At 44.5% G+C, this 22,509-nt stretch overlaps 2 protein-coding genes across 7 annotated transcripts; one reads left to right on the top strand and one right to left on the bottom strand.

The window, feature by feature from the left end:
- Nucleotides 1–291: 291 nt before the first annotated feature.
- RAB33B (RAB33B, member RAS oncogene family) lies at nucleotides 292–16,588 on the top strand. Of its 6 annotated transcripts, XR_004779231.2 has the most exons (5): nucleotides 355–611; nucleotides 5,456–7,076; nucleotides 11,244–11,357; nucleotides 13,751–13,837; nucleotides 16,122–16,565. XR_004779231.2 is itself a non-coding variant. In XM_035550326.2 (4 exons), the coding sequence occupies exons 1-3, from the start codon at nucleotides 375–377 to the stop codon at nucleotides 13,817–13,819; spliced, it is 528 nt and encodes a 175-aa protein (XP_035406219.1). In that variant the 5' UTR covers nucleotides 355–374; the 3' UTR covers nucleotides 13,820–13,837; nucleotides 16,122–16,588. The 6 variants fall into 6 exon arrangements, 4 of the variants coding, with proteins under 4 accessions (XP_035406200.1, XP_035406219.1, XP_035406229.1 ...); XM_035550326.2 differs by lacking the exon at nucleotides 11,244–11,357 and having other exon boundaries at nucleotides 5,456–5,677; nucleotides 16,122–16,588; XM_035550336.2 differs by lacking the exons at nucleotides 11,244–11,357; nucleotides 16,122–16,565 and adding an exon at nucleotides 13,994–14,201 and having other exon boundaries at nucleotides 5,456–5,677.
- Nucleotides 16,589–17,448: 860 nt separating this feature from the next.
- Nucleotides 17,449–22,328, bottom strand: LOC118249850 (uncharacterized). The gene is made up of 6 exons (XM_035550289.2): nucleotides 22,079–22,328; nucleotides 21,161–21,220; nucleotides 20,366–20,497; nucleotides 19,410–19,556; nucleotides 18,521–18,581; nucleotides 17,449–18,336 (listed from the first exon to the last, which is right to left on the bottom strand). The coding sequence occupies exons 1-6, from the start codon at nucleotides 22,241–22,243 to the stop codon at nucleotides 18,233–18,235; spliced, it is 669 nt and encodes a 222-aa protein (XP_035406182.1). The 5' UTR covers nucleotides 22,244–22,328; the 3' UTR covers nucleotides 17,449–18,232.
- Nucleotides 22,329–22,509: the final 181 nt, after the last annotated feature.

Genomic DNA, 22,509 nt, shown 5'->3' with positions numbered 1-22,509 from the left:
CCTCTTCCCCTGCTGCAGAGGACAGCACAGCAGTCACGCTGCCCGCGCCCCACCGACAGGACAGAGACACCGACTGAGCACCGAGCCCCCGTGCTCGCAGCCTTCCCCTTCATTACTTCGGGCACACGACCCTGACCACGCTCCCCACCTCCCTCCCTCCCTTCACCCCCCTTTCTCCGCCCGCCGCCTCAGGGCGAGCGCCGCCCAACGGCCGCCCGACGGTTAGCGGCGGGCTCTCGCGAGAGGCGCGGCGGGGCGGTGACGTGGCCGGGCGCAGCCGTTCGCTCCCCGCCGGCGGCGGCCGTTAACGGTCGGCGGGGCGGGGCGGTTGGAGGCGGGAAGAGGGGGGGGGGGGGGCGGCGGCGGCGGCGGCGATGATGGCGGCGGCGGCCGAGCTGGAGTCGTCGCTGGAGCTGAGCCTGCCGGGCAGCGGCAGCCTGCCCCCGGCGCGCTCCCGCATCTTCAAGATCATCGTCATCGGCGACTCCAACGTGGGCAAGACGTGCCTCACCTACCGCTTCTGCGCCGGCCGCTTCCCGCAGCGCACCGAGGCCACCATCGGCGTGGACTTCCGGGAGCGGGCCGTCACCATCGACGGCGAGCGCATCAAGGTAGCGCCCCGACGGGCCGCGGCCCCCCCCCCCCCCCCACGCTGCGCCCCCGGGCCCCCAGGGGCATCCCCTGCCTTACGGAAATCACACCCCGCGCGTTACGGCGGCGAGGCGGCTGCCACCGCCAGCAGGCGTTTTGCCTTAAAATCGTTCGGAAGAACCACCGCCGTGACAGCCCGAGATGCTTTCCAGCGCAAATTCCGCTTCTCGTATAAAAATACAACCCAAAGGCAGCCTGAGAGAAGTGCGGGTAGGAATTTCCGTACCAGATTCGAATCTGTTTCAAAGTCTGGCTTCTTAATGCAGAGATTCGGTGGCCCTGCTGAAAATAGTAAGTGACATCCCATCAAGAAGCCAAACGTGGTTCAGCAGTGCGCTGCCGTGTCCCGATAGTGACGTGTTGCAGCTGGTTTTTGTAGGATTCTGTTGGGTTTGCTGCATGCGGTGCAGAGCTGGACAGTGGCAGGCTGGGTGCTTGGCTCACGTTTGACATGTGTTCTGCTCTGATTACAGGGTTAGCCAAAGTTTTTTCTTACGAATCTAAATGTAGTGAAAATCTGGGGAGGGAGATGAATGCTCTTTCACCTTCTTTGCGCTTTAAAGCAGATCTTAAAAGTATGAAATATACCTAGCTTGCCAGATGGATGCATAAGCACTAGTTGTGATCCTAACAGCTATTTGCAGATTGAGCCGCTGGTTGCTTACCAGTGCAGCTTGGCTGCTAGCAGTAACATGTTTTAAGCAAAATTCCCTTCTGTACGATAGTTTGCTTCTGTGATCGAAGTTTAGCAGATGTGTGGAAAAAGGGAGCAGCAGTAGTCATGGAATTGTACTTCTGCATATGTTATCACCAAGTTTTGGAATTACAGCTGACAGTCAGCTGAAAGCTATAGTTTTTCCTTATTTACTCGCTGCTTAAAGATGTTGGAGATGGGGAGGCTATCCGTTTGCCCCACACACTTGCCAGTCCTTCATTCTATTTGTCCATTTGCCTGTCTTCCCCATTTTTTTTTTTTACCCTATGACCTTTTTAACTAAAAAAGCAGCACGAGTAAGAGTCTGTTGCTCTTTGCCCTTATAAAACCGTTGAATAACACTTCTTCGGCTTCTAGCCGAGATTCTGTACTCTCTGGTCTGTTGCTATCCAGAACAGAAGGGAACCTCATGAGGGACATCTTCCTGTCAGCACCATCTTATAGCCTGGCATTTTCACCACCTCTGGAGCGTGCCCACCCTTCTCTGCAGGGAATTAAAAACAAAGAGCCAGATTCACAGCTCCAAGATGGTTCACATTGGTTATTGAGCCATTTTGTTACATAGGTTGTGGGAGGTGGTGTTGCTGCATTCTTGATGATGTTGCCTGTTGAATATGCCAATTCCGGTTGAAGGAGGTGGAGAACTGGAGAAGACGCTTTTCAAACTCATGGTTTTCCTGGTAGCTCAGTTTTAGCTTTAAAATAAATAAACTTCATCATTACGGCCAGGGCTGTAACTGTTGGGAGGATGCTACATGTCATTGAGCACGCACCAATTTTTATTCTTTGCCACTTCTTGCTCATCTTTACCTTTCTTTCTCATAGCATCTCCCCAGCAATGCCTGTTGAACCAGGAAAGAGAGGAGGTGAGATGAGCCGAATTGCTGCTGTTCTGGTTGTGCCCTGAAGGGCCAGGCCCTCTGAGCAGAGGAATTTTTCCTCTTGCTTTGAAAGAGAGTATTAATTGGTGTCTTCTCATTCCCTCTTCTCCCTTCCCCCAGCCAGCTGGATGGTCATTCTTGTGCTGCTACAGTACAGAGAGCATTTCCCTTGCAGCTGGAAAAACGCTGTGTCATTGGCAGTAATACAAGCACGGTTCTTCTCGCCGGGGGTCTCCCACACAGTTTTTTAGAATTCAAGGCATAGGCACGAGTGTATTCCTGTGTAGCTTGCACGGTAGGCTCACAGCTTCATTTGAAACAGCAATGCCTAGATTTGAGGAATAGATTAAAATTTTCAACAAACATTGCATTCTAGATTTCCCTCTGCCTAAAGTGACCTGCACATTGAAAATCGAAGAAAACAATGATGTCACTCTTTACTGACCTACATTAAAAGAGCAAAGGATGCAAGTGAAATTCAAAGAAGAAAGTCCAAACATCATGTTCTGCTCCTTTGAGCTGTTGGCATTTTGTTTCCATCTTGTTAAAGGAGGCATAGTTTATCATTTTGGTTTTATTAAAGGGCAGTTGTGGTTTTACCAGCATTTATAAGCCATGCGTGCTAAGGGAGTCCTTGTGCAGAAAACAATCTTTCTTGGATCCACAAAAAGGAGTCGGAAGGTGGGAGGTGATAGCTGGGTTGATGTATTTAAGTACCATTTGTCTTTCCTAGGGAGTGTGACAAAGTGGTTCTGTCCTCAGTTTTTATTAGTTGAGTTAAGCTGCTAAACCAGATTTTCAAAGCCCATGTTTTAAATGGCTGTTACAATAAGTGTGCCTCCTTGATGATGGATGGTATTTAGATAATAATGAAACAATAATCTTAATGTTAATTCATCAATGCACGTCTCTAAAAGTGGTCGTTCCCAGTGTTTTTCAGTAGAGCAAATATTTTTTGGGGGGGGAGAGGGTGTCAGAAATGGGATGGTCTGCTCAAGTTCACCTGGTGAGAGGAACACAGAAACTTGTGAAGTGTAAAACCTTCAGTGTTGGGAAAGTATTATTTGAGATGACACATTTCAAGTTTGAAAGCTTCACGGAAATAACATTTAGGAGGAGCTGTTGGCTTCAGCTTAACTTGAAAGATATGTAAAGCTTTAATTTAATTTCCTCTTCTCTACCCAAGGCTGACAATAAGCTTGTGGATTTGCGCTTGACTGAAGCGTGACTGACTTCTGCTCTCTGAGTGAGGTGGGGAGAGAAGCGTAACCTCAGCGTCTGCAGCTGCTTCTGAAAACAAACCGCCTCTTTACATTAGATTTGATATAACATTCTGGGAGACTATATAGAGTGGTTCCTCACCTTTTTGTTGTCTGAGCAATAAGCAATACCTCAGCCTGTGCTTTTTTTCCCCCTCTCTTTAATTTGTCATAGCCCAAATTAATGATTTCTTCTTCCCATGAATCTCCTGACTTAATAATATTCTGTTAGTATATAGTACTAGAATTCTCTCTCAGCTGGGTAGGTGAATGAGTCTTGCCCAAGCTTAGGTGCCTGTATTTAATCGAGTTATTTATGCTGCCTTTACAGGCCACGGAGATGCAGTCAGCTGTGTTCAGAACGCAACAGAGTTGGCAAAAAGCAGGTATTCGCTCTAGGATGAGGTGACTTGCAGCTGACTACCGCTGTCTTCAGTCAGAGGCTAGGGTGCCTTGCCTTGCTTTTCTTCATAATCTTAATGATGCTTTTAGAAGCGGTACGTGGATCTTATAAGTCTGTTGATCAGAAGCTGCAAATAACTGGACTAGACTACGGAGTCCAAGCTGTTCTATTGTTTTCATGTAAAGTTTCTGTTCCCCTGATCAAACCAGTAACTACCATTTCCACCGGTTCTGGTCTGAGGTTTTTCTTAAGCTTGGGTGACCAGAGTTGAACATAATATTGCAGAAAAAGTCACACCGTCCTGAAACATCACTTACTTTTTTTCCCTTCACACTAGTGATTCATAACATCCTGTGATTGACTCGTGTATGTGGATCATCATCCATTTTTGTCGTTTCCAAACGGATGAATCCTGCGCTTTCAGAAGTCTTCATTATTAGTCTGTGTTATCAAGGCTTTGCATCTCTTCCTGTTCAATTTCACCCTATTCCTACTATTCCAGATTATTTTTCTATACGGTACTGTAAGTCACCTTTCTGTCAGGGATACGTCTTAGCTTCTTGCCATTAGCAGATTTCTCTAGCACCTCATTTCCTTTTTTTATGTCAAAGTCAATAGTAAAAACTGTAAAGAAATCAACCTTCAAGACACTTAGACTTTCTGAATAGCTTTTACTGAAACATCTGGATCAAAGGAATGCAGAACTGTGTGCACGGGAGTTTTCATCAAGGGAAAATATTGGCTGTACCTTTCTGTGGTGGTTTTAGGAATAGATCTCAATAGTGTTTGAGAGCATTTCACTTACTAATGTTTTTTGTCTGTAACACTGACTGTATAGGTTTTGAACAAATATGAGTTCAGTCTATTTGGGATAGAATAGGGCATACTTGGAAATAACAGTATCGTGATAAACTAACAGAAGTTCTGTGCTTTTTTTTCTCTTATGCATGGTTTATGCTACAAACCATAGTATGGTCCTAGCTTATGTATTAAATAAGTTTGAGATTCATAGGAGAGTTTGAGTCTAATAGACTACAGAAACAGACTTCTTTGTTCTGTTTTGTTTTCGTTGTTCGTGCATGATTTGATTTATTCCTACTTTTCATGAGTCTACCGCAATAGACAGCTAACTTCATGATAAGAACAATGCTTTGGGGAAGATGACATTATTTTTGGCAATAAAAAATCATGTCAGGTGAGAGTTATGCTGTGAAGTATTTTGTTTTGTCAAAGAAAAGCATAACTGACAAGATTTCTGTATTTGTTTTTCTAAAAATCTTACAAAATACCTGCTTCAGTAAACCTTCAGAAATGTGTATTTGTGTTCAAGCTTCATCTTAATTTCTTTGTAGCAGGCAGTTTTGGAAGCAACAATTTCTGAAATTGCATGAAAGTGGTAGTTTTTTTCAGCACAAACTTTCCAGTATAATTAATTCTGAAGAGTGAATTTCTGTAATTGCGTAACTTTCCTAGCTACGGGTAGTATGTGTTATTTTCTAGCATGAGTAATGAAACATTTTTTCTCTTGTTCTCCTTCCTTTTTCAGATCCAGCTATGGGATACGGCAGGCCAGGAGCGCTTCAGAAAGAGTATGGTGCAGCACTATTACAGGAACGTACACGCTGTCGTGTTTGTGTATGATATGACAAACATTGCCAGTTTTCACAGTCTGCCATCATGGATAGAGGAATGCAAACAACACCTCCTTGCCAACGATATACCACGGATTCTTGTTGGAAATAAATGTGACCTGAGAAGTGCTATTCAGGTACCTACGGACTTGGCCCAGAAGTTTGCTGATACTCACAGTATGCCGTTATTTGAAACCTCTGCCAAAAACCCCAATGACAATGACCATGTGGAGGCCATATTTATGACGCTGGCTCACAAGCTTAAAAGTCACAAGCCATTAATGCTTAGTCAACCCCCAGATCGCGATCAAATACATATAAAGCCTGAACCAAAACCTGCCATGACCTGTTGGTGTTAAATCTCACTATTTATTAGCTATCACCTTGTCTTGTTTGCAAATGCTCCAAAATTATGATCTTGGCACAGATCCAGGGTTTGGTAGCAATTATAGGAAATCTTTTTGGCACTTTACTGTGTTTTTTTTTTTCTGGTGTAGATGTGCCCGTCTCATTTTCTTGCACTTTGTAATTGTACTTTCTGAATTACTGAAGTTTCACTATAAATATACAGGAATGTAAACTTTCAAGTGAAGTATTGACAAAGCAATTCTTCTTGAGCTCTTGCTGCCTGAGATCGTTTTTGTCACTCGTGGTAAAGTTATATCTAGTAAGACAGTTTACTAACACTTCTGGTTGCCACTTGCATTGGGATAATGTAGGAGGAAAAGTGTTTTGGGACAGCCGGATAGCTTGATTTTTCAGGTCAGTGAGTGGGGAGATTTTTAATGTCTGAAGGAATATTTGATGACTGCTAGCAAGCTGTTAAGCAAGTACCTACTTATATAAAAACACAAACAAGCAACAGGACTGTCAGATAAAGTCTGGGCTTCAGTGTAAGTGCAAACTGCTGGCTTTCATGGCATGCCATTCCATTGTAAACTTTGTCCGTTTCTTCATGGCAGTGGTAAGAGAATCGACAAACTTGTCCCTACCTCTAGACAATTAATACTTAGAAGTTCATTAATTTTTCATAATTAACTTGTAAGACTAAACTATGCATTCCTTCATATGAAAAGTCCTTTAGCACAGGATATGGGGGAAAATCTGGGACTAGAACTACCCACAGCCTCTCTGGCCTTACCAAAACTTCAATATTCATTGAGGACTGACCTCTAAGGATGCTGTATTTGAGTTGTGTCCCAGTGTAAGTGAAAAAATGGAGTGAGGTTGCCAAAAGCGTAACGGTTTTCAAAGATACATGTTTCAGAGGATGCTAGTGTTGATGTTTTTCAAATATCTCGAAAAAAACAACTTTTTACAAACCAACTCGATAACATATTTTAAGGATGAAAATGCTTAGGACAGAATGTTACTTCTCATGCCCGTTTTGACGTACAAAGTTGTGCCTTATTTGTTGAAAATGTCAAGGCCACCATAGTCTAATGATCTGTATTGTTTTGTGCTAGAATATGTGAAGGCTTCTGTGCAAAGGAACTACCAGCTTCCGTAACTGAAGGTCGATTTGCTTGCATAATGGTAAGACAGTATCATCCATTTAAAGAGTAGGGAATATGGGCTTTACTTTAAATACGTATCAATGCAAAATAAATTAGATCTTGAAATACAGAGAAAGTCTGCCGAATCTGATTTTTGGCTAAAACTTGCTCATGTAATGCCATGGCTGTAAGTTGGGCATCCATGGAAATACTAATGTGAGTTAGTAATCGCTCTTCTAGAACCATCTTCGTCTGTGTTCTCGTAATTGCAGCCATTTCATTCAGTTCTGTTCTGTGAAGGTCAAGATTCACAACAAAAATGGTGCTAGGTTGCACACAGCTACGTAATGTGAAGTGTAAACTGTAGAATTCAGTCTGTGACTTTGTATGCCATGATCAAACAATATTTTCCGACTTAATTTTCAAAGGAATTTAAGTAAAAATGAAGGTTTTTGATTTGCAGTGTAAAGTGCGCAATGCTGACTGGAAACTAAATGTAAGGCCCAGTTTAGAAGCTGCCATCCTAATGATTATTAAAAACAAAATACTGAAGCAAGCTAACTCTTGAACTATTAAAGTTACTAAGTTCTAAATTCTGTTGCAAGTGTTTTATTGGTAAAGGGAAAAATGCATTGACTTTGTTTTTTTCCACACTTAGAAATAGCATTAAATTCGGCCTAATATGATTAGGATGCTTAAAAAGATTCTAAACAAAATATATTATATTTTTTCCATATAAAGCTGCTACAGCTATGACAGTAATTTTGTTTATGCAACACTTGTTAAAGGGAATTTTTGTATTCACACTGAACCTTATATGACTAGAATTTGATTTACAGTCCTTTCAGAAACAATCAGCTTTTTAACACAAGTTTCCTTAATAATTTTTTTTAGAAAAGGATTGATCTTACATTTATGTGTATAATATTATAAATAAACATGGTTTACAGTCCTCTTGGACAATTTATTTTTCACTCACATTCTTACTCATTTCTCTCAAAAGTATCAATCTTAACTATTTGTATAGTACTAAGTATGTCAGCAAACTGTTTTTTTTTTTCTAATAAAAAAACAGAATGAAGAATTCCAAAGTCAGTCAGTCAGGCTGGGAGCTGAGGTAAGGAAATTATGTAGATACAATGTTAATGTTAAATTCGATATCAGACATCTGCAAATCTGTTAAGCTTTGAGTTATTCACAACCTGTAAATAAGGGCCCTCATGTCATTAAAGTTGTGTAAAAACAATGTTTTAACTATGTAATCTTGTCTTCAGCACATAGCATGTTTTAACGGTTCTGCCATAAAGGCAATGTGGTCATTGATTCAGGATTCAGTGTGCTTCCTGGCTTTCAGTAGTAATGTTCTACCCACGGAATTGATGTCAAAAGTACTGAATACTTTGTACACATATTTTCACCTTACCAAATTGTAAAATTGGGTTATTTTGTATGTGTTGGGGAGGGTAAGACACAATCCCAGAAACCTAATAAACTGGCTTTGCCACAGACTGTTACCGCTTGTTTTCAGTAATTGTTCTAGGTAGTATGATACCAATTCTTACAGTAAAATCTACAATAAACTGTGATAAGCAAGGGAGGTATAAAAGGGTCCTTAGTTTTTTTGTATGCGTGGCTAACAATTTTGTGAAAGACTGTCACAGTACTTGGACTACTGTCGGTACTTTCTTGCGAGGTCTCAGAGTTGTTTTGGAGCATCTGAAACACCCGCATGATGCTTCAGAGCATGTTCTGGACTTACCTGAAGTTCTACAAAAGTGGCAATTACTGGCCGCTGAATATATATCAAGACCCTTAAGGAGTCTTCATCATTTCTGATAGGCTTACCTCATTTCTCATAGTCTTACCTTTCTGAATGAAAAAAATGCTCTTAACTTCAGATACAGCTTAGTTCTCTCAAAAAATAGTCATGCAGGCTTCCATACGTGTATGCAGACACACACACAGAGCAAGGTTTCAATTCTAATTGACGTTAAGTGGGCTTCTTGGTAAATATCGTAGCCTATTCGCCCAGATAGGAACTTTCAAACATTTTTGGTGTTATCTCGTACTATTTCACTGTCTATGCTTTATCTATGCATTTCTTCTATTTCCATGCTTAATAAATAGTCTATTTAAAACAAAAAGCTAGAACATATTTTGGAGATATTTAAAGATGCAAATCATGATTGCAGTTATCACTGATGAGACTGTAAATTCTACTGAATGACTTAAAAAAAAATGTATTTATTGAACGTATTTGCTCTATGCTTCTGGTGCAACGGAATGACCAGAAAGGACCTTGGTAGACAAACCATCAACGTGATTCAGTCGTGAACCCTCATCTTAGATTGACACTATATTTCATTACACTACTTGGGAAGAAAGCTACCTTCAAATTAGGAAGGCAGGAGGCTGACGTGCAAACTTCAAATGTGTCCTAGTATTCATACATATACTTACTTGCTGCACATTCAAGTTTTCTTGGTGTTTCCATTTCTCCTTTACCTCATCGTGAAGGTATTGCTAAGAAGCATCAAAATACATGGTGCTTTTTTATGTGTACTGTAATCTCCCCCAATCAAAAATAAAAAAGCTGATCTAATAAAGGGTCTAAAGTACACAGCCATCAAAAATGTGAAAGCTGAAATAGCTTCACCCTTGTGTGGTGGTTTTACCCGGCTGGGCAGCTGAGCTCCACCACAACCACTCTCTCACTCCCCCTCCTCAAGGGCAATGGGGGAGAAAATGCAACGAAAAGGGCTCAAGGGCTGTGATAAGGACAGGAAGGTCACTCAACAATTATCATCACAGGCAAAACAGACTCAGCATGGGGAGATTAATAGAATATATTACCTAGTCTAGCTACTAACAAGATAGAGCAGTGAGAAACTAATTAAAAAAATTAAAAAAAACAAACTATAAACACCTTCCCCCTATCCACCCTCTTCTACCTCCTCCCCCTGCATGGAATAGGGGAGCAGGGAATGGGGGCTGCGGTCAGTCCCTAAACAATTCGTCTCTGCCGCTCCTTCACGGTCACTCTGCCCCTGCTCCACGTGGGGTCCCTCCCACGGGATGCCGTCCTTCTGAACTGAGCCTGCGGGGGCTGCCCACAGGCAGCAGCTCTCCAAGAACTGCTCCCACACGGCTCCGTACCCCTGCAGCCCCCCGCTACCAAAACCTTGCCATGTAAGCCCAATGCACTTCGCCATTTTTTCCCAGCTTTATAAACCAATAATTAAAAAGACAATTTTTCAGCTGTGGTGAGAGAAGTTGGGAACATGCGATGAACTATTGTCTTTCACTTTATTTCATCTCTGGCATGCCTTAACAATCTAAAAATTTATTAACATCTAATTTTGGTCAACGTAGTTAATGTGGGAGTCCGTAAAAGAACTAAGATAGAGCCAGCCCCTTATTGGTGAATATTTTCACTTCCACAAAAAAAATGGCAGTTCGGTTTTGTGTGAAAATCAATGCCAATCAGCTATATAATTATTAGAAATTGACATTATTGTAGGAAAACTAAAATGCTCATTCTGGTCCGGGTCATAGTGGCACTGAAGTCTGTTGAAGATTGACCTGTAAGGAAAACAAGTACCTGAGTTTCATTTCTTCATACTGTACTCACAAAGAACTCTGGAGTTTGAAGGTGGAATGAGAAAAGGGATTTTTTTTCCTTTTGTTTTGTGGGTTTGTTTGTTTGTTTGTTGTGTAGTTTTGGTTCACACTGCAAGGCCAAACGGAGACTTACCTATTCATACAGCTGAATGAAGTCATCAGTGGGGCCTGTGAGGCGACATGGATAGGGAAAGAATTGCTGCTGGTTTCCAGTGACCGCTTGGGATTCACTGAGATCTGTGCAGCCAGCCAGCTGCAAAATCAGAATCAAAGAGGTTGGCGTGCGTTTCTGAAGGCAGCTCCTTGTAGTTTAGGAAGATACTTCCACAGCCCAAAGAAAGGCATATGAAAGTAGCTAGAAATGCAGGGGCAGTAACTGAAGTCCACAGCCCTGCTCAGTGCAGATATTATCTACATGTATTATTTTTTGTCTGTGTTGAATTGCCTCTGGTTAAGGAGAATTTTGAATTGTAGAAAACTTATAATTTAAAATGAATGAAAAGCAAATTTCCCAGCAATATTAATGCTCATTTAAAGAAACTAGTAATCCTCTTCCCTTCCATTCTCCTACTCTTCTCACGCTTAGAAAACAACCCAGAATTGATGTAATCTGACTGAGGTACAGTGACAATCGTTGACCAGAGACGTGGGCTGTTGCAACTCGGAGCTTGACAGCAAGAATGTCGTCTACAGTCTTAGGGTAAGCAGGTCTCTCTGGTAGTACCCATACATACTCTTTGTGTCTTGGTACCAGCAGAGGCATTCCGGTTTTGGGCTGGGCTCCATTAGGACACCTATATGGTGCCCCTAGCCATGGCAGCGATAGCAGGTCAGCCTGCCAGCAGCTCGGAGCTTACTGAGCGTGCTGTGCTCACCTCCCCGCAACGTTTTTATTTGTTTTGATGCAGGTGGCACAACTTGCATCTCACGTTACATCCGCTGCATGAAAGCTTGTATTGCCAAGAGCAAACATTCAAAAGAAGTAGCTTCCTTTCTCTTTCCCTAAATTAATGATAAAGATTGGCTTTGAAATAAATGATCAATCTTAAAAAAAAAAAAAAAAAAAAAGAAAGAGAGTGGGGAGGATGTTTTAGATTCCTGTCTGCTTGCATCTTATTTTGAAACCTGTAGGGTGCATTTTGGGTCTCATGTTCTTTGTTTCCATAAGGAGATGGATTTTGAAAACAGAGTTTGCTTACAAAATAAATAAACACACACACTAAAACCAACAGATTCTTCAGGTATTTACTTGATTCTAGAGAATCGAGGAAAAACAACTGTATTTAACAATACTGAAGAGCTCAAGGAGCCTCTTATCTATACATCATAATCCAGCTTTCTGTACAGCACCTTCACATTAGGGCCTGTAACCGAGGAAGTAACCGAGTAGCAAGTAACGAGTAGCAAGTTAGCAAGTAACCGAGTTGTTTATAGCACTGCCCCTCGCCTGCCTGTATGTTTCCCAGCAAGGCTGGTGCTCTTCCCCACATGGGGCAGGCGGGCTGTGCTTCGGGCTGCTGTGGAGAGGTGGAGGGACGGTCTGACTTCTGTAAAAGCCTGGTCACCCCCCCACACACACACATTTAGGAAAACAAAAGCTAATCCAGAGGGGGTTAGGTGTTGCTGTTCTTCTTGCCCTTAGTTCTCGGTTGCTTTGCTTATTCCAGGAAGGGCACACAATGAGGAAGAAGGTTAAACGTGCCCTAAAATGTGTGCAACAACTTTTCCATTTACTTCAAGATATTTTTAACCCACTCAGAAATTGGAAGCAATAAAGGGCTCCTGGCTTCAGCAGCTAAAGATTCAGCTGCGGATAAAAAGAACATTTGCTAATCAGAGGTGTTTTGAGTTCCTGTGTATGATTATTCATCTGCACCACTACCGTGAAGTACTAACTCCAATGCCGAGCTGGTATTTGAGTCACTGTGATGCTGCTGTTAAAAGGCACAGCGTTGGCAGCCCTTGTGATTGGCATGTACGTCTTGCAATGGCTGTGCTTTTCTCAAACTGCAGCAGCATCTAAAGCTAGTTTCCAGAGTTTCTGCTTATATTAAGCATCTATGTATGTGAGTTTTATGTATGACAATAATATATATTAGAGGCACAGGAGCAACTCCTGCTACCTTTTCTGCTGTACTGCTCTATGGGCAGCTCAGAAGGGCTCCTACAGCTCCCCAGGGATGCAGCCTCCGGTGCAAAGCCTGGCTTGTGCCAGTGAAGGAGTGTGGCCTCAGGCGTGGCGCTGAAAAACCAGGGGAAGGAACAGCCGAGAAGCATGCCTGGTGCGTGCGAGCTGATGGGTTGTACTGTTTGAGGATAAACACCGTAGAAACAGCAACTGACAGCGACTAAAATGTGTGGCCAGTGTATTTTAAAAGATGTAGGGGATCAAAATAGAAGTATGAAATATGAAATATATGACATATGGTATATGATATATGATGTACGATATATGAAATAAGAACTGAAGTGTTTTTCGTTTGTTCGCTTGTTTTTATTAAGACTAGCTATTAATGTCATGTCAGTTGAAAACACATTTCTGGTAGTACCTGAGCTGTAACTGAAAAAAAAAAAAAAAAAAAAAGACATTACTGCAACAATTCATAAAGGTACTCACTCAATGAAGTGCAAGTGAAACTGTGTAGATTCGGTGTGTGTTTCAGTCAACCAGATTGACCTGAAGTGGTGCAGGACAAAGCAGTTGCTTTCTTTCCAGAAAACTGCTAAGGAAGAATGGGAAAGAGTGTTTGCTTTGACAGGCTTGCCCTGCTCATGTAAGAATTAAGACTAAGGCCTTTTCCCCATACTAACACACTGTTAGTACTGGAGAAGAAATCACTGCAGTAAAGCGTATGGACTGAGTCCAAAAAGTGTATGCTGTGCTCTAGTAGTATGACCTGGGTTTTCTGTTGGCTATAAAAAACAAAGATTAAAACCGCCCTCCTTTCAAGTGCCGGCCAATGCCTCGTTCTGTTTTCAGACTATCACTTTTTTTCCATCGCTATTACATCTGTGCTTTCCCACCTCTTTAAAGGCTCTCTTTGGCAGTCTTCATTTGGCTAGTGGCTATCATTACGTTTGCATGTATTACAGGTTGACAGAAAAAAGGAAGCGATGAATCAAGGAGATTCATGCAAGAAACCGCTGCAACAGAGCCACTGAGACCAAGCAAAGGCTTTGGTAAGAAAATTCTGATTTATTGAGCCAGATAATTCTTCTGCTGTAAACTAGTACCCTTGTGTAGTAAATGGCTGATACATTTTTCGCTAAGAAACAAGTAATAGTGTTTCTGGAGTCATTTCCCTACCTGTAGTGAAGTCTGACTTACATTTTCAGGTGCTCTGTGGTAGAACTGAGAGGTGCAGTGCTGTGACTTTTGTCCTTTGGCTTCTCACTGGTTTTTGCCAGCCAAATGGAAACATCTTTGTGTCCAGCCGCGGTGACTCCTTTCCACTGCCGTGACCCTGAACTCTGGCAGCTGTCACCCTACGCCTCGCGGCAGGGGGGAGGCTGTGCACCGATGATGTGGCTGGAGCTGGCAAACTGTGAGCCTCAACCTGTACATTGCCAGCAAACTGTGCCCCGGGGTGTTCCACGTCGGTCTGAAACCTTTGGCTCTGTTTCTGCCTGAAAATTTGTGTTATTAAGTAAGGTCAGGAAAAAAAGTACATCATCACGACTGTCAGACAGCACCATGTAAGCACTGGACTACAAGATTGGAAGTGAAGTTGCAAAAAAAACAAAACCCCAAAGCCACCAAGAAGCTAGTTGTCAGAAACGTGCCCGAAACTGTTCTCTCATCCCCATGTTTCTGGGCAGGAAATGGCTTCAGCAAATACTTTGCTCTCAGTTGAACGTTAACTCGCAGGAACAGCTCCCCTGATTAACCTGCTGATTACACCTTCTGATTAGCAATGGCGTGCTAGTGACGATGCTGGCATCCTTCAGTTGTGTAGCGCGGGCATTCTGCAGGCTTGTGCTGTGTGTTGGGGAGGGAGGAAGCATTTTGCTAAGCTTAGCCAAGGTGGAAAAGCATTTTTGGACTTAAAAGTCCTATCTTTGACTAGTACAAACAATGCTACGTGAGGTGAGCATGAAATGCTTGGCGTCTGTATGATTTTGATGTGCAGGATGTATAGCCAGGGATAGTAAAGCCTTTCGAAGGAGCTTTCTAACATGCCCTAGAAAAGAGCTGGATGTCTGGACTCAGAGAGATGTGAAGCACATTTGCATGTACCGTTCTTCTTCAAAATGCCTTTAGTTACACTTCCCAGCGGTGGAAGCACAAGGTGCTTGCAAACAACATGCAGCACCTGTGTGTGCAGGGTGTTTGAGGGCAGAACAGGCTGAGAGCTTAGCTGGGGGCTGGACGCGTCCTTTTTTTCCCCAGGCTTTGCCCCCGTTGTCCTGCCGGCGCTGTGCTGCGGTGCACCGGCCGTCAGCGCCACGGCTAGATGCCAGGTTGCATCCTGGCATGTATCACGCTTCCCTGCCCTCCCCACAGCAAAAAGGGCAACCTTTCGGGGCTGGGAGGCAGCAGGGCAGTGGCCCCAGCTACTAGCAGCTTGGCAAGGGGAAAAAGCCCGTGGGGCATAATTGCCTCGAAGCCTTTCTGCTGGAGGTGTTGCGGATGTGTTTGTGTGAGACAAACTCCATCTGACTTCCATCAGAGAAAGCTGGGGGTGAGGCAGTGCATGAAATGTCCCTGGAGATCCTGCCAGGCTCTCGGGGGGAACCGTAACTCGCATGTCGAACACACTACTAAATATAGCACTGGGATCTGCAACCACGAATAAATATATTTTCTGCAATGCTAACCAACTAGAGGGAGTGACATTAAATTGGTGTACAGTTTGCACCAGTTTCCACAGTGCAGCCGTTTCTTTTCTAGAAGCTCTCCTTCCATACAAGAATCGTTGGCTTTGTGTAGCTATCACGGCTCCTAGGTGCCTTCATAGTGACAGCAGTGCTCCACTGCACCGTTGAAAGATCAGCAAAACCCATCTGAAAAAGAAATATACAGGCATCGAGGGCTTTATAGGTGCTGCTGCATCAATTGCAAACATTTAATTTAGAAGTAGGACAGACATACTGCTCTTTTACACACCCAGCCTCCAGTATATGCTGAGCGGGCTGTTTCGAAGCCAAAGCAGCACCTCCTGCAAGGGCAGGGCTCTGCGGGGGGCATCCTGCCACTAAATGCCACCGCTCGGCTGCTTCCCGAGCAGTGCAGGAGGAGCAGCCAGCTCCTCGGTGCGTGTACCAGCAACGTGCCAGCAGAACCTGACTCGCCCCGGCCTTGCTCGCATCCTCCCCGCAGGCCCGGTGCTGCTTTCATAACCTCCTCGCTTCAGGAGTTACCGCTCGGAGCCGGTGAAAACATTTCTGGATTACAGCAAGGACTGCTGAAGTTTATTCTTTGCATGCTTGTCATAAAATCTAATTAATTTCTCTGTTCATCCAGACGCTGAACACCGGTGACTCACACCAGGCATGCAGCACCTCCTAACCTAAGGCGCAGTCACAGACCAGTACCCCGGATGGGGCTGCAACTTCCACCCAGCAACGATGCGGTGGCTGAGCAGTGCCTTTCAGCAACAAAATACTTCCAGCAAGTTACTCCTTCAGAGGCAAAAGTCTCTTTTAAACAAAAAGAGAATCAAAGCCAAACAGTTTTCAGGTGTTAAGAATCACAAAAACCTCTCAGAGAGCCTCACTTTTTTTTTTTTAATGGATGAGAGCAGCAGTTTATGTTAATCAAGGTGGGGAAAAATCATCACAGGCTGTTTGGAGCTATGCCAGAAGCAGCTGGGGATGGGAAGAGTCACGCTCAGTGCTTTGATGCTTGCTGACAGGCACTGCACCACAGAATAAGGCACAGCATCGCTTTTTGCCTCATGTTACCAATTACCATATTAAAGGCAAATAAACTTGCCTATATTTGACTGTTTTTTACATTAAGTTGAAAGTGGATTCTAACTAACTGGCTAATTACCTGTAGCTAGTGGGTTTGGTGCTACCATTTTGTGAGTTTTTAATTGAATAGTTTTCCTCCAGCTCATACAAATGCAAGTAGGAAAACCTCAGGCATATAGAAGCTGAAAACTTTAGATGAAAGCCTTTATCTCAGTGATCTCTAGCTCCTTAGTTATTGTTGTTTTTATTTTTATTTTCCTCATAAGTATTGGAACGCAGGTGGACAACTGTGTACATACAAAGTTTAATTTTATTTAGCCCTGCTAGAGCAAAGAGAAGCAGAGTTGCTGTTTCCTTCCCCAGAGCAGAGCTAATATAGATGAGAGGAAGGTGCTGCACACAGAGGTGCCAGCAGGCTTTGAGGCCCCTGCTTCATCTCTGGACCTCTGCTGCAGGCACTGGGAGGCAGCAGGCAGAGCGCCACCTCCCCAGGGTGGCTCCCACAGGGCCCCCATGTTTTTGCCAGGTAGCCAAAGGCAGGGGTACAGCTCCCAGCCCTTTGGGACAGACACGGCCAAGGCTTCGGAGACAGGTGCCTCAGAGGCCCCCACGCTGTCCTACCGCTTACTGCGCTGCCTCAAGATGAGAACTTGCCTTCCCAGCCCTGCTCAGAGGGATGTGCTGGACTAACCCCCGTGGTGAGACAAGTAATCCACCACTTCGTGTCCAATGCCTGCAGGTGAGGTGTTTGTTTGACAGGCGCTTCTAAGCCTACCTGGAAGTGAACCATAAAGCGCAGAGGGGAATTTTATGCACCTTGGGAGCCAATGCAGCTTGACTGGAAGCTGTAGGTGGTTCAAATAGAGGACCTTGGACCTGATCTATAACAAAGTTTAGCAGAACACGCCCCAAAATAAGCATTTTTTTTTTTAACTTCCAGTCTCCAAAGTCAAAACAGAGAAACTCCAAACTGACTTCAATGTAGGTTAGTTACTCTGTAAGTGGAGCTACTGCAACTATTGTATTTCAAGCACTATACTTCGCCACTAAATCTAAGACATGAACACACCCCAGAAACCCCATTTTGACAGAGGTGCCTGAATGGCATCAGCCAAGTTTCATGCCGTTAACTTTACGTGCCCCTGCCCTGCCAAGAGAGAGGGAAAGTACACAGAAGCTGAGTAATGAACTGGATCCTTCATGACAGATAATTCAATGGGTGAGAGGAGAAGATAAGAGTGGGGGGAACACTCCACAACCAGTTTCTTTTAAAAATTAATAGTATTTAATATTTGAATGCATAAGGCTAGCACTGCTAGACAAATTGCGTGATGAATTCTAGAGGAATAAAACATGAATTAAGTGCAAAAGCTGGAGGAAAAAAAGCTCATGCTTTCCAGAGACAATGAGGTATTTTAACTATGCAAAGTCTGAACATCCAAAGTTCAAACTATGCGAAGTCTGAACATCCAAAAATATCTGTAGGTCTTTCCATTTGCACTGGGATCTTTGCTGACCACTGGGCAGTCAATAGTTCTTTCTGTGGGTGCTTTTTAAAAGGCCCAGGAAAAGTGCACGGCCATCTTGAAGATGAAGAACTTCTCACATCCATCTTGCTACACATTTAGACTAGTAGCTTTAAAATGTTCTATCACTTTTTCAAGTCATTCTGATGTATGGTGGAGGTTTGGATGTGTCTTCCTCTGTGTCAAAGTCCTGGACTGGAAACCGATCTGGGAAATCAAAAATTCTGTCTCCCGGACCTGTGTGGGGAAGGAAAGAAGAAATCACTAAACCTGCTATTGACTGTTGCACAAAATCCTGAGTTCTTTTGGCTCAGAGTACTTTGGTTATCAGGATTTTGGCTTGTGATGTAAAGCTTATTCAGCATGTTCCTTCCATATCCCTGGTGAACATCCAAATACACGGATGGAAAGAGTTACTCACTTCGTACAGCGCAAACCATCTCCATAGCCTGATTTTGGTCCTCACTAGGTTGCAACCATTCCTAGGAATGAAATAATGCCATTAAAAAAGACATTTTGTGAGCTTGTTCAAGAAGATAAACCCGAACGCATTTAAAATGCCTGTGTAGTTCACTCCTTTCAACAAGTTTTAGCTTGAAAGTTTAAAGCAGCCTTGCCTTACACACTTGCAAACACTTGGTATCTTTAGCCGAGAATAGCTGCCTTGCAACGTAAGATGTACCAATGAAGTCCTTATCAAGTAAGACGGTCAGATATTTGTGCTTTAATACAGCATCAGAGTTATTCTAGTACAGAAGCAGCTGGTATTCATGGAGCTCACTTGGCAGAGACACGCAGCGTGTGCATCATGAGTTGAAGCAGATTTCACAAAGGTTGACAGTAAAACGGGGTTCCCTACACATACCTGCACACTACACTTCATAGACAGTGCTTGGGACATTCTTACTATTGAATTTGTAGTTCTGGGGATGACGCATCTTGGTTTGTGAGTACCAGCAAGTCTTTGAAATGCTGTACCATGGAGCAATCGTTGGTTTATGGGGGAGAGAAGAAGTCTTGAAGGAACTCAAAGGCACCACAGTAGCTTCAGCACCAATGTTTTGGAAAACAAAGATAACTTACACTAGGTCTTACACAACACTGTAAATAAGAAGGTGGAAGTACAAGGAAAAAATAGAAAACTATAAAATCCCTCTAACATTCCCCTTCATTTCAGAGAATTAGCGCTGGATGACTGGGGTAAAGCCAAGGTAAGGTTTGTAGAAGAAAAACACATCTTCTCCTCAGTTTCTTCCCCTACCACCCACATTCAGTGCAGATAAATCGGTGCTTCCAGACTCCTCACTCACCATTCCAGTTATGCTATCGTAGCACGAGCAGCACGGAAGACTTCGGCATCCCAAGTGAGCAATAATCGTCACAACGACAGTACTGCAGATCGATGCAATGAGCATCGTGATGTTAGCACCCTTGACAACTTTACTAAGTACGAACTTCTGCAAGCAAAAAAAGGAAACGTTCAAGCCATGTTCAAGAAGTGAACCAAAAATACTCTAATTACTGCAAGAGTGTTATGATTACATGTTAGGACATTGATTTAAAGTCAGTGTTATTTAAAGCTCTTCTTCCTGTGCTCTGAAGAGCATGCCAAGTGTGAGCCTCAAATGGGAAAAGAGCAAGCAGTAAGGTAAGGTTTCTTAGTAAATTTAAGACATCATGCAACTGCATTGTGTTTGGAAATAGCTGCACTCTGGCTTTAACAATGAGTAGAAATCCAAGGAACGGCTGCTCCTCCTCACACTAAATATGAAATACATCTTGCTACATTGCACCTTACCAGCCTGACACTTGACTTTGTCCTGCAATAAACTAATGAGTAGCTCCTCGGATGAATTCATACACACAGGAAGCCACGGTTTGCACAAGATTTGAGGTATAAAAGGGCTAACTCCTTCCTTTTTCATTTACTTTGTGGGATATTCTTGAAACAATACCTGGATTTAATCAGCTGACGTGTAATTGCTGTAACTGTATCACCTGAAACACAGGCTGGAAGGGACTCAGGATCCTAGCAGTCGCTGTCTCAGAGCAGGCCAGGGGTACGTTCACTGACTGTCTCTTTTCACAGTACTGTGATTCTTTTCCTAGAACAAGCCAAACCTTTTGGGTGCAGCACCTGCAGTTAACCTGACTTCACCACTTTCAGGCTCATACCTGGACGGCACACGGCAGGAAGTCGTACGAGCGTACGTGGTGGCAGGCTGGCCTGTGCTATTCCCCAGCGATAAGCACGAGCGGTACTTACCGTATGGATAACGTGGGCTGGGTGAGAACTTAGGTCCTCCTCTTCACCATAGCCCAGCGTTAGGGAGCTATAAACTATTACAATGAGGATGGCAACACAAGAGGTTATAGACGCAGCTATCAGCACATTCACCTGTACAGAGAAATTAAAGGAGAGTAAGAAGGCAGAAAGGAATTTAAACTATCCTCTAGTAAATTAACATCATTACTACAAACAAAAGGTATTAATTAATGAGTGACAGGTACCAGCCTTTGACCTCCCATAACACTGAAAGTATCCAGTAGCAACAGTCAGGTGGAAGCCAGAGGCAGTGCAATAAGTGTTTCCATGATACTGAACTGCTGAGATACAATTGAGTCCCAAAACTGGCCCACAGGTGCAAGCTGGGCTGAAATACTTTGTTCTTAAGGGCCTCTTTCTTAGAAAAAATATCCCCCTTTTGAGCTTACAGGGATAGAGAAACTATCTAGGAAATGCAAGTCAATCAACTCGCTTCCTATCTTGGTGTACACAGCTCTTAATAACAGGAAACAATACCAGGATGGCTTGCATTTCAAAAGCCACCATTTTTACAGATTTTTGTTAGAGCCATAGCTCGTGTTATGCATTAGGAAGTGAAGTAACACTGAAGCCTCATTTTGCTTAAGAATGTTGCCTTTTCTATGAAGACAACTCACAGAAATAAAGCTCTCAATCTTGCAGAACCAGCTAGTTCTTTTCCTACCGAAAGAGTTTTCGATTGCCCTGACCACATTTTGCCCCTGCCCCGTACACACACAAAGCCCCAAAGCTTACGAGAACGGGGTTCTTTCTCTGAGAGGAAAACAAAGCCAGGACGCCCGGGACTCCCATGACCTGCAGACCAGAAAAGGAGTTGGTAACTGGACGACACGTATCAGATTCTGAAGATAAACTGCCACAGAACAGATGAAAGGCCCTCGTTTTCAAGGCTGGGATCAGAGGAGCTGTCAGATCAGAAACAGAAAGAGGGAAGAGAGTTGCTGATCTATTGTGTTTTCCTCCGAGGCATCTGCTGGTGGCTAGGACCAGCGGCAGGATGCTGGACTGCGTGAAACATGTCTTTACACATCAGCTGCACCCACAGCAGCAATCCTGGGACCAGCCTCACATCTCATAACAGAACTGAGGTCCGATTACAGCGCTACAAGCCCGCACTGCTTTTCCAAGCCATCACACAGCTTGCAGATGGACGAAAGCTTTCGCTGGAAGGAGGTGGGCAGGCTCGGGATGGGAGTGCACGCTTCAGTAACACTGCCTTGGGGTGGCAGATCACCGGGGCATAAGGAGTTGGGGTGCAGGACCCCAGTCGGGTGCAGGACTGCCAGTGTCCCGCTGTGGGATACGCAGCAGTGCCAAGAGATGGAGACCTCAGCCCTGGGCACGTGTTCCCCTCCTAACTTTCAGTGGCCTCTCTACGGTCGCTACGCTTCTGCTAAAAGGCCTGGCAATTGCCATAGTGCCCCATTTCCCATATTATCTGGTAGAAACCGGTTTCATTTAGCTCCTTCAGCGGGAAGCCTCCGTGCACCCTCCCGCCTGTGGCAGGATAAGGAAACTTGCGCTACCTGGGCTCAGAGCAGGAAGCCAGGGGAGCGATGGCAGCAGCCCTGGCCTGCCCCACCCAGGCCGAGCAGGGGCAGGTAGCAGCTGGGGAAAAGAACAAATGAAACGAGGAAATGGACGCAACCTTACCATTCCGGCCCAGACCGGGGCTCTGGTTCTGCCCAGCACGGACTCCGTCCTGAAGACGCCGTCCACGAAGCCGCTGACGACGCACAGGGCGCTGAGCGCCAGCTGGAGCAGCCCCAGCACCACCATGCTCCGCTGGTTGAACACGAAGTACCGGTACCGGTCCATGCCGCCCCCCCCGGCCCTGCTGCCGGCCGCCTAGGGCGCCATGCCGGGGCACGGAGCGCCCGCACCGCGCCGGGACCGCAGCTCCGCCCCCGGGGCCACGGCCCCGGGCCGGGCCCGTGAGGAAGGCGGGGGCTGGGGCTGGGGCGAGGCCGGGCCTCCGGAGCCACCCCCCGGCCCCGGCAGGTGCGCGGGGCCCGGCCGCGGCGCTGAGGTAACCGCGCCCGGGGAGCCCCGGGGCTCGCCGCCGCCGAACCCTGACAGAAACC

Source organism: Cygnus atratus, chromosome 4 (genome assembly GCF_013377495.2).
Source record: "Cygnus atratus isolate AKBS03 ecotype Queensland, Australia chromosome 4, CAtr_DNAZoo_HiC_assembly, whole genome shotgun sequence".
NCBI lineage: Eukaryota > Metazoa > Chordata > Aves > Anseriformes > Anatidae > Cygnus > Cygnus atratus.
The sequence above is the reverse complement of the archived record's forward strand: the minus strand, read 5'-3'. Positions and strand labels throughout refer to the sequence as shown.

Coding starts and splice junctions, on each gene's coding strand:
- RAB33B (XM_035550307.2), top strand. CDS start 375: ATGATGGCGGCGGCGGCCGAGCTGGAGTCGTCGCTGGAGCTGAGCCTG. Junction 612..5,455: donor TCGACGGCGAGCGCATCAAG/GTAGCGCCCCGA, acceptor TTCCTTTTTCAG/ATCCAGCTATGGGATACGGC.
- LOC118249850 (XM_035550289.2), bottom strand. CDS start 22,243: ATGGACCGGTACCGGTACTTCGTGTTCAACCAGCGGAGCATGGTGGTG. Junction 21,221..22,078: donor CCCCGGTCTGGGCCGGAATG/GTAAGGTTGCGT, acceptor TCTGGTCTGCAG/GTCATGGGAGTCCCGGGCGT. Junction 18,582..19,409: donor ACGATAGCATAACTGGAATG/GTGAGTGAGGAG, acceptor TTTCATTCCTAG/GAATGGTTGCAACCTAGTGA.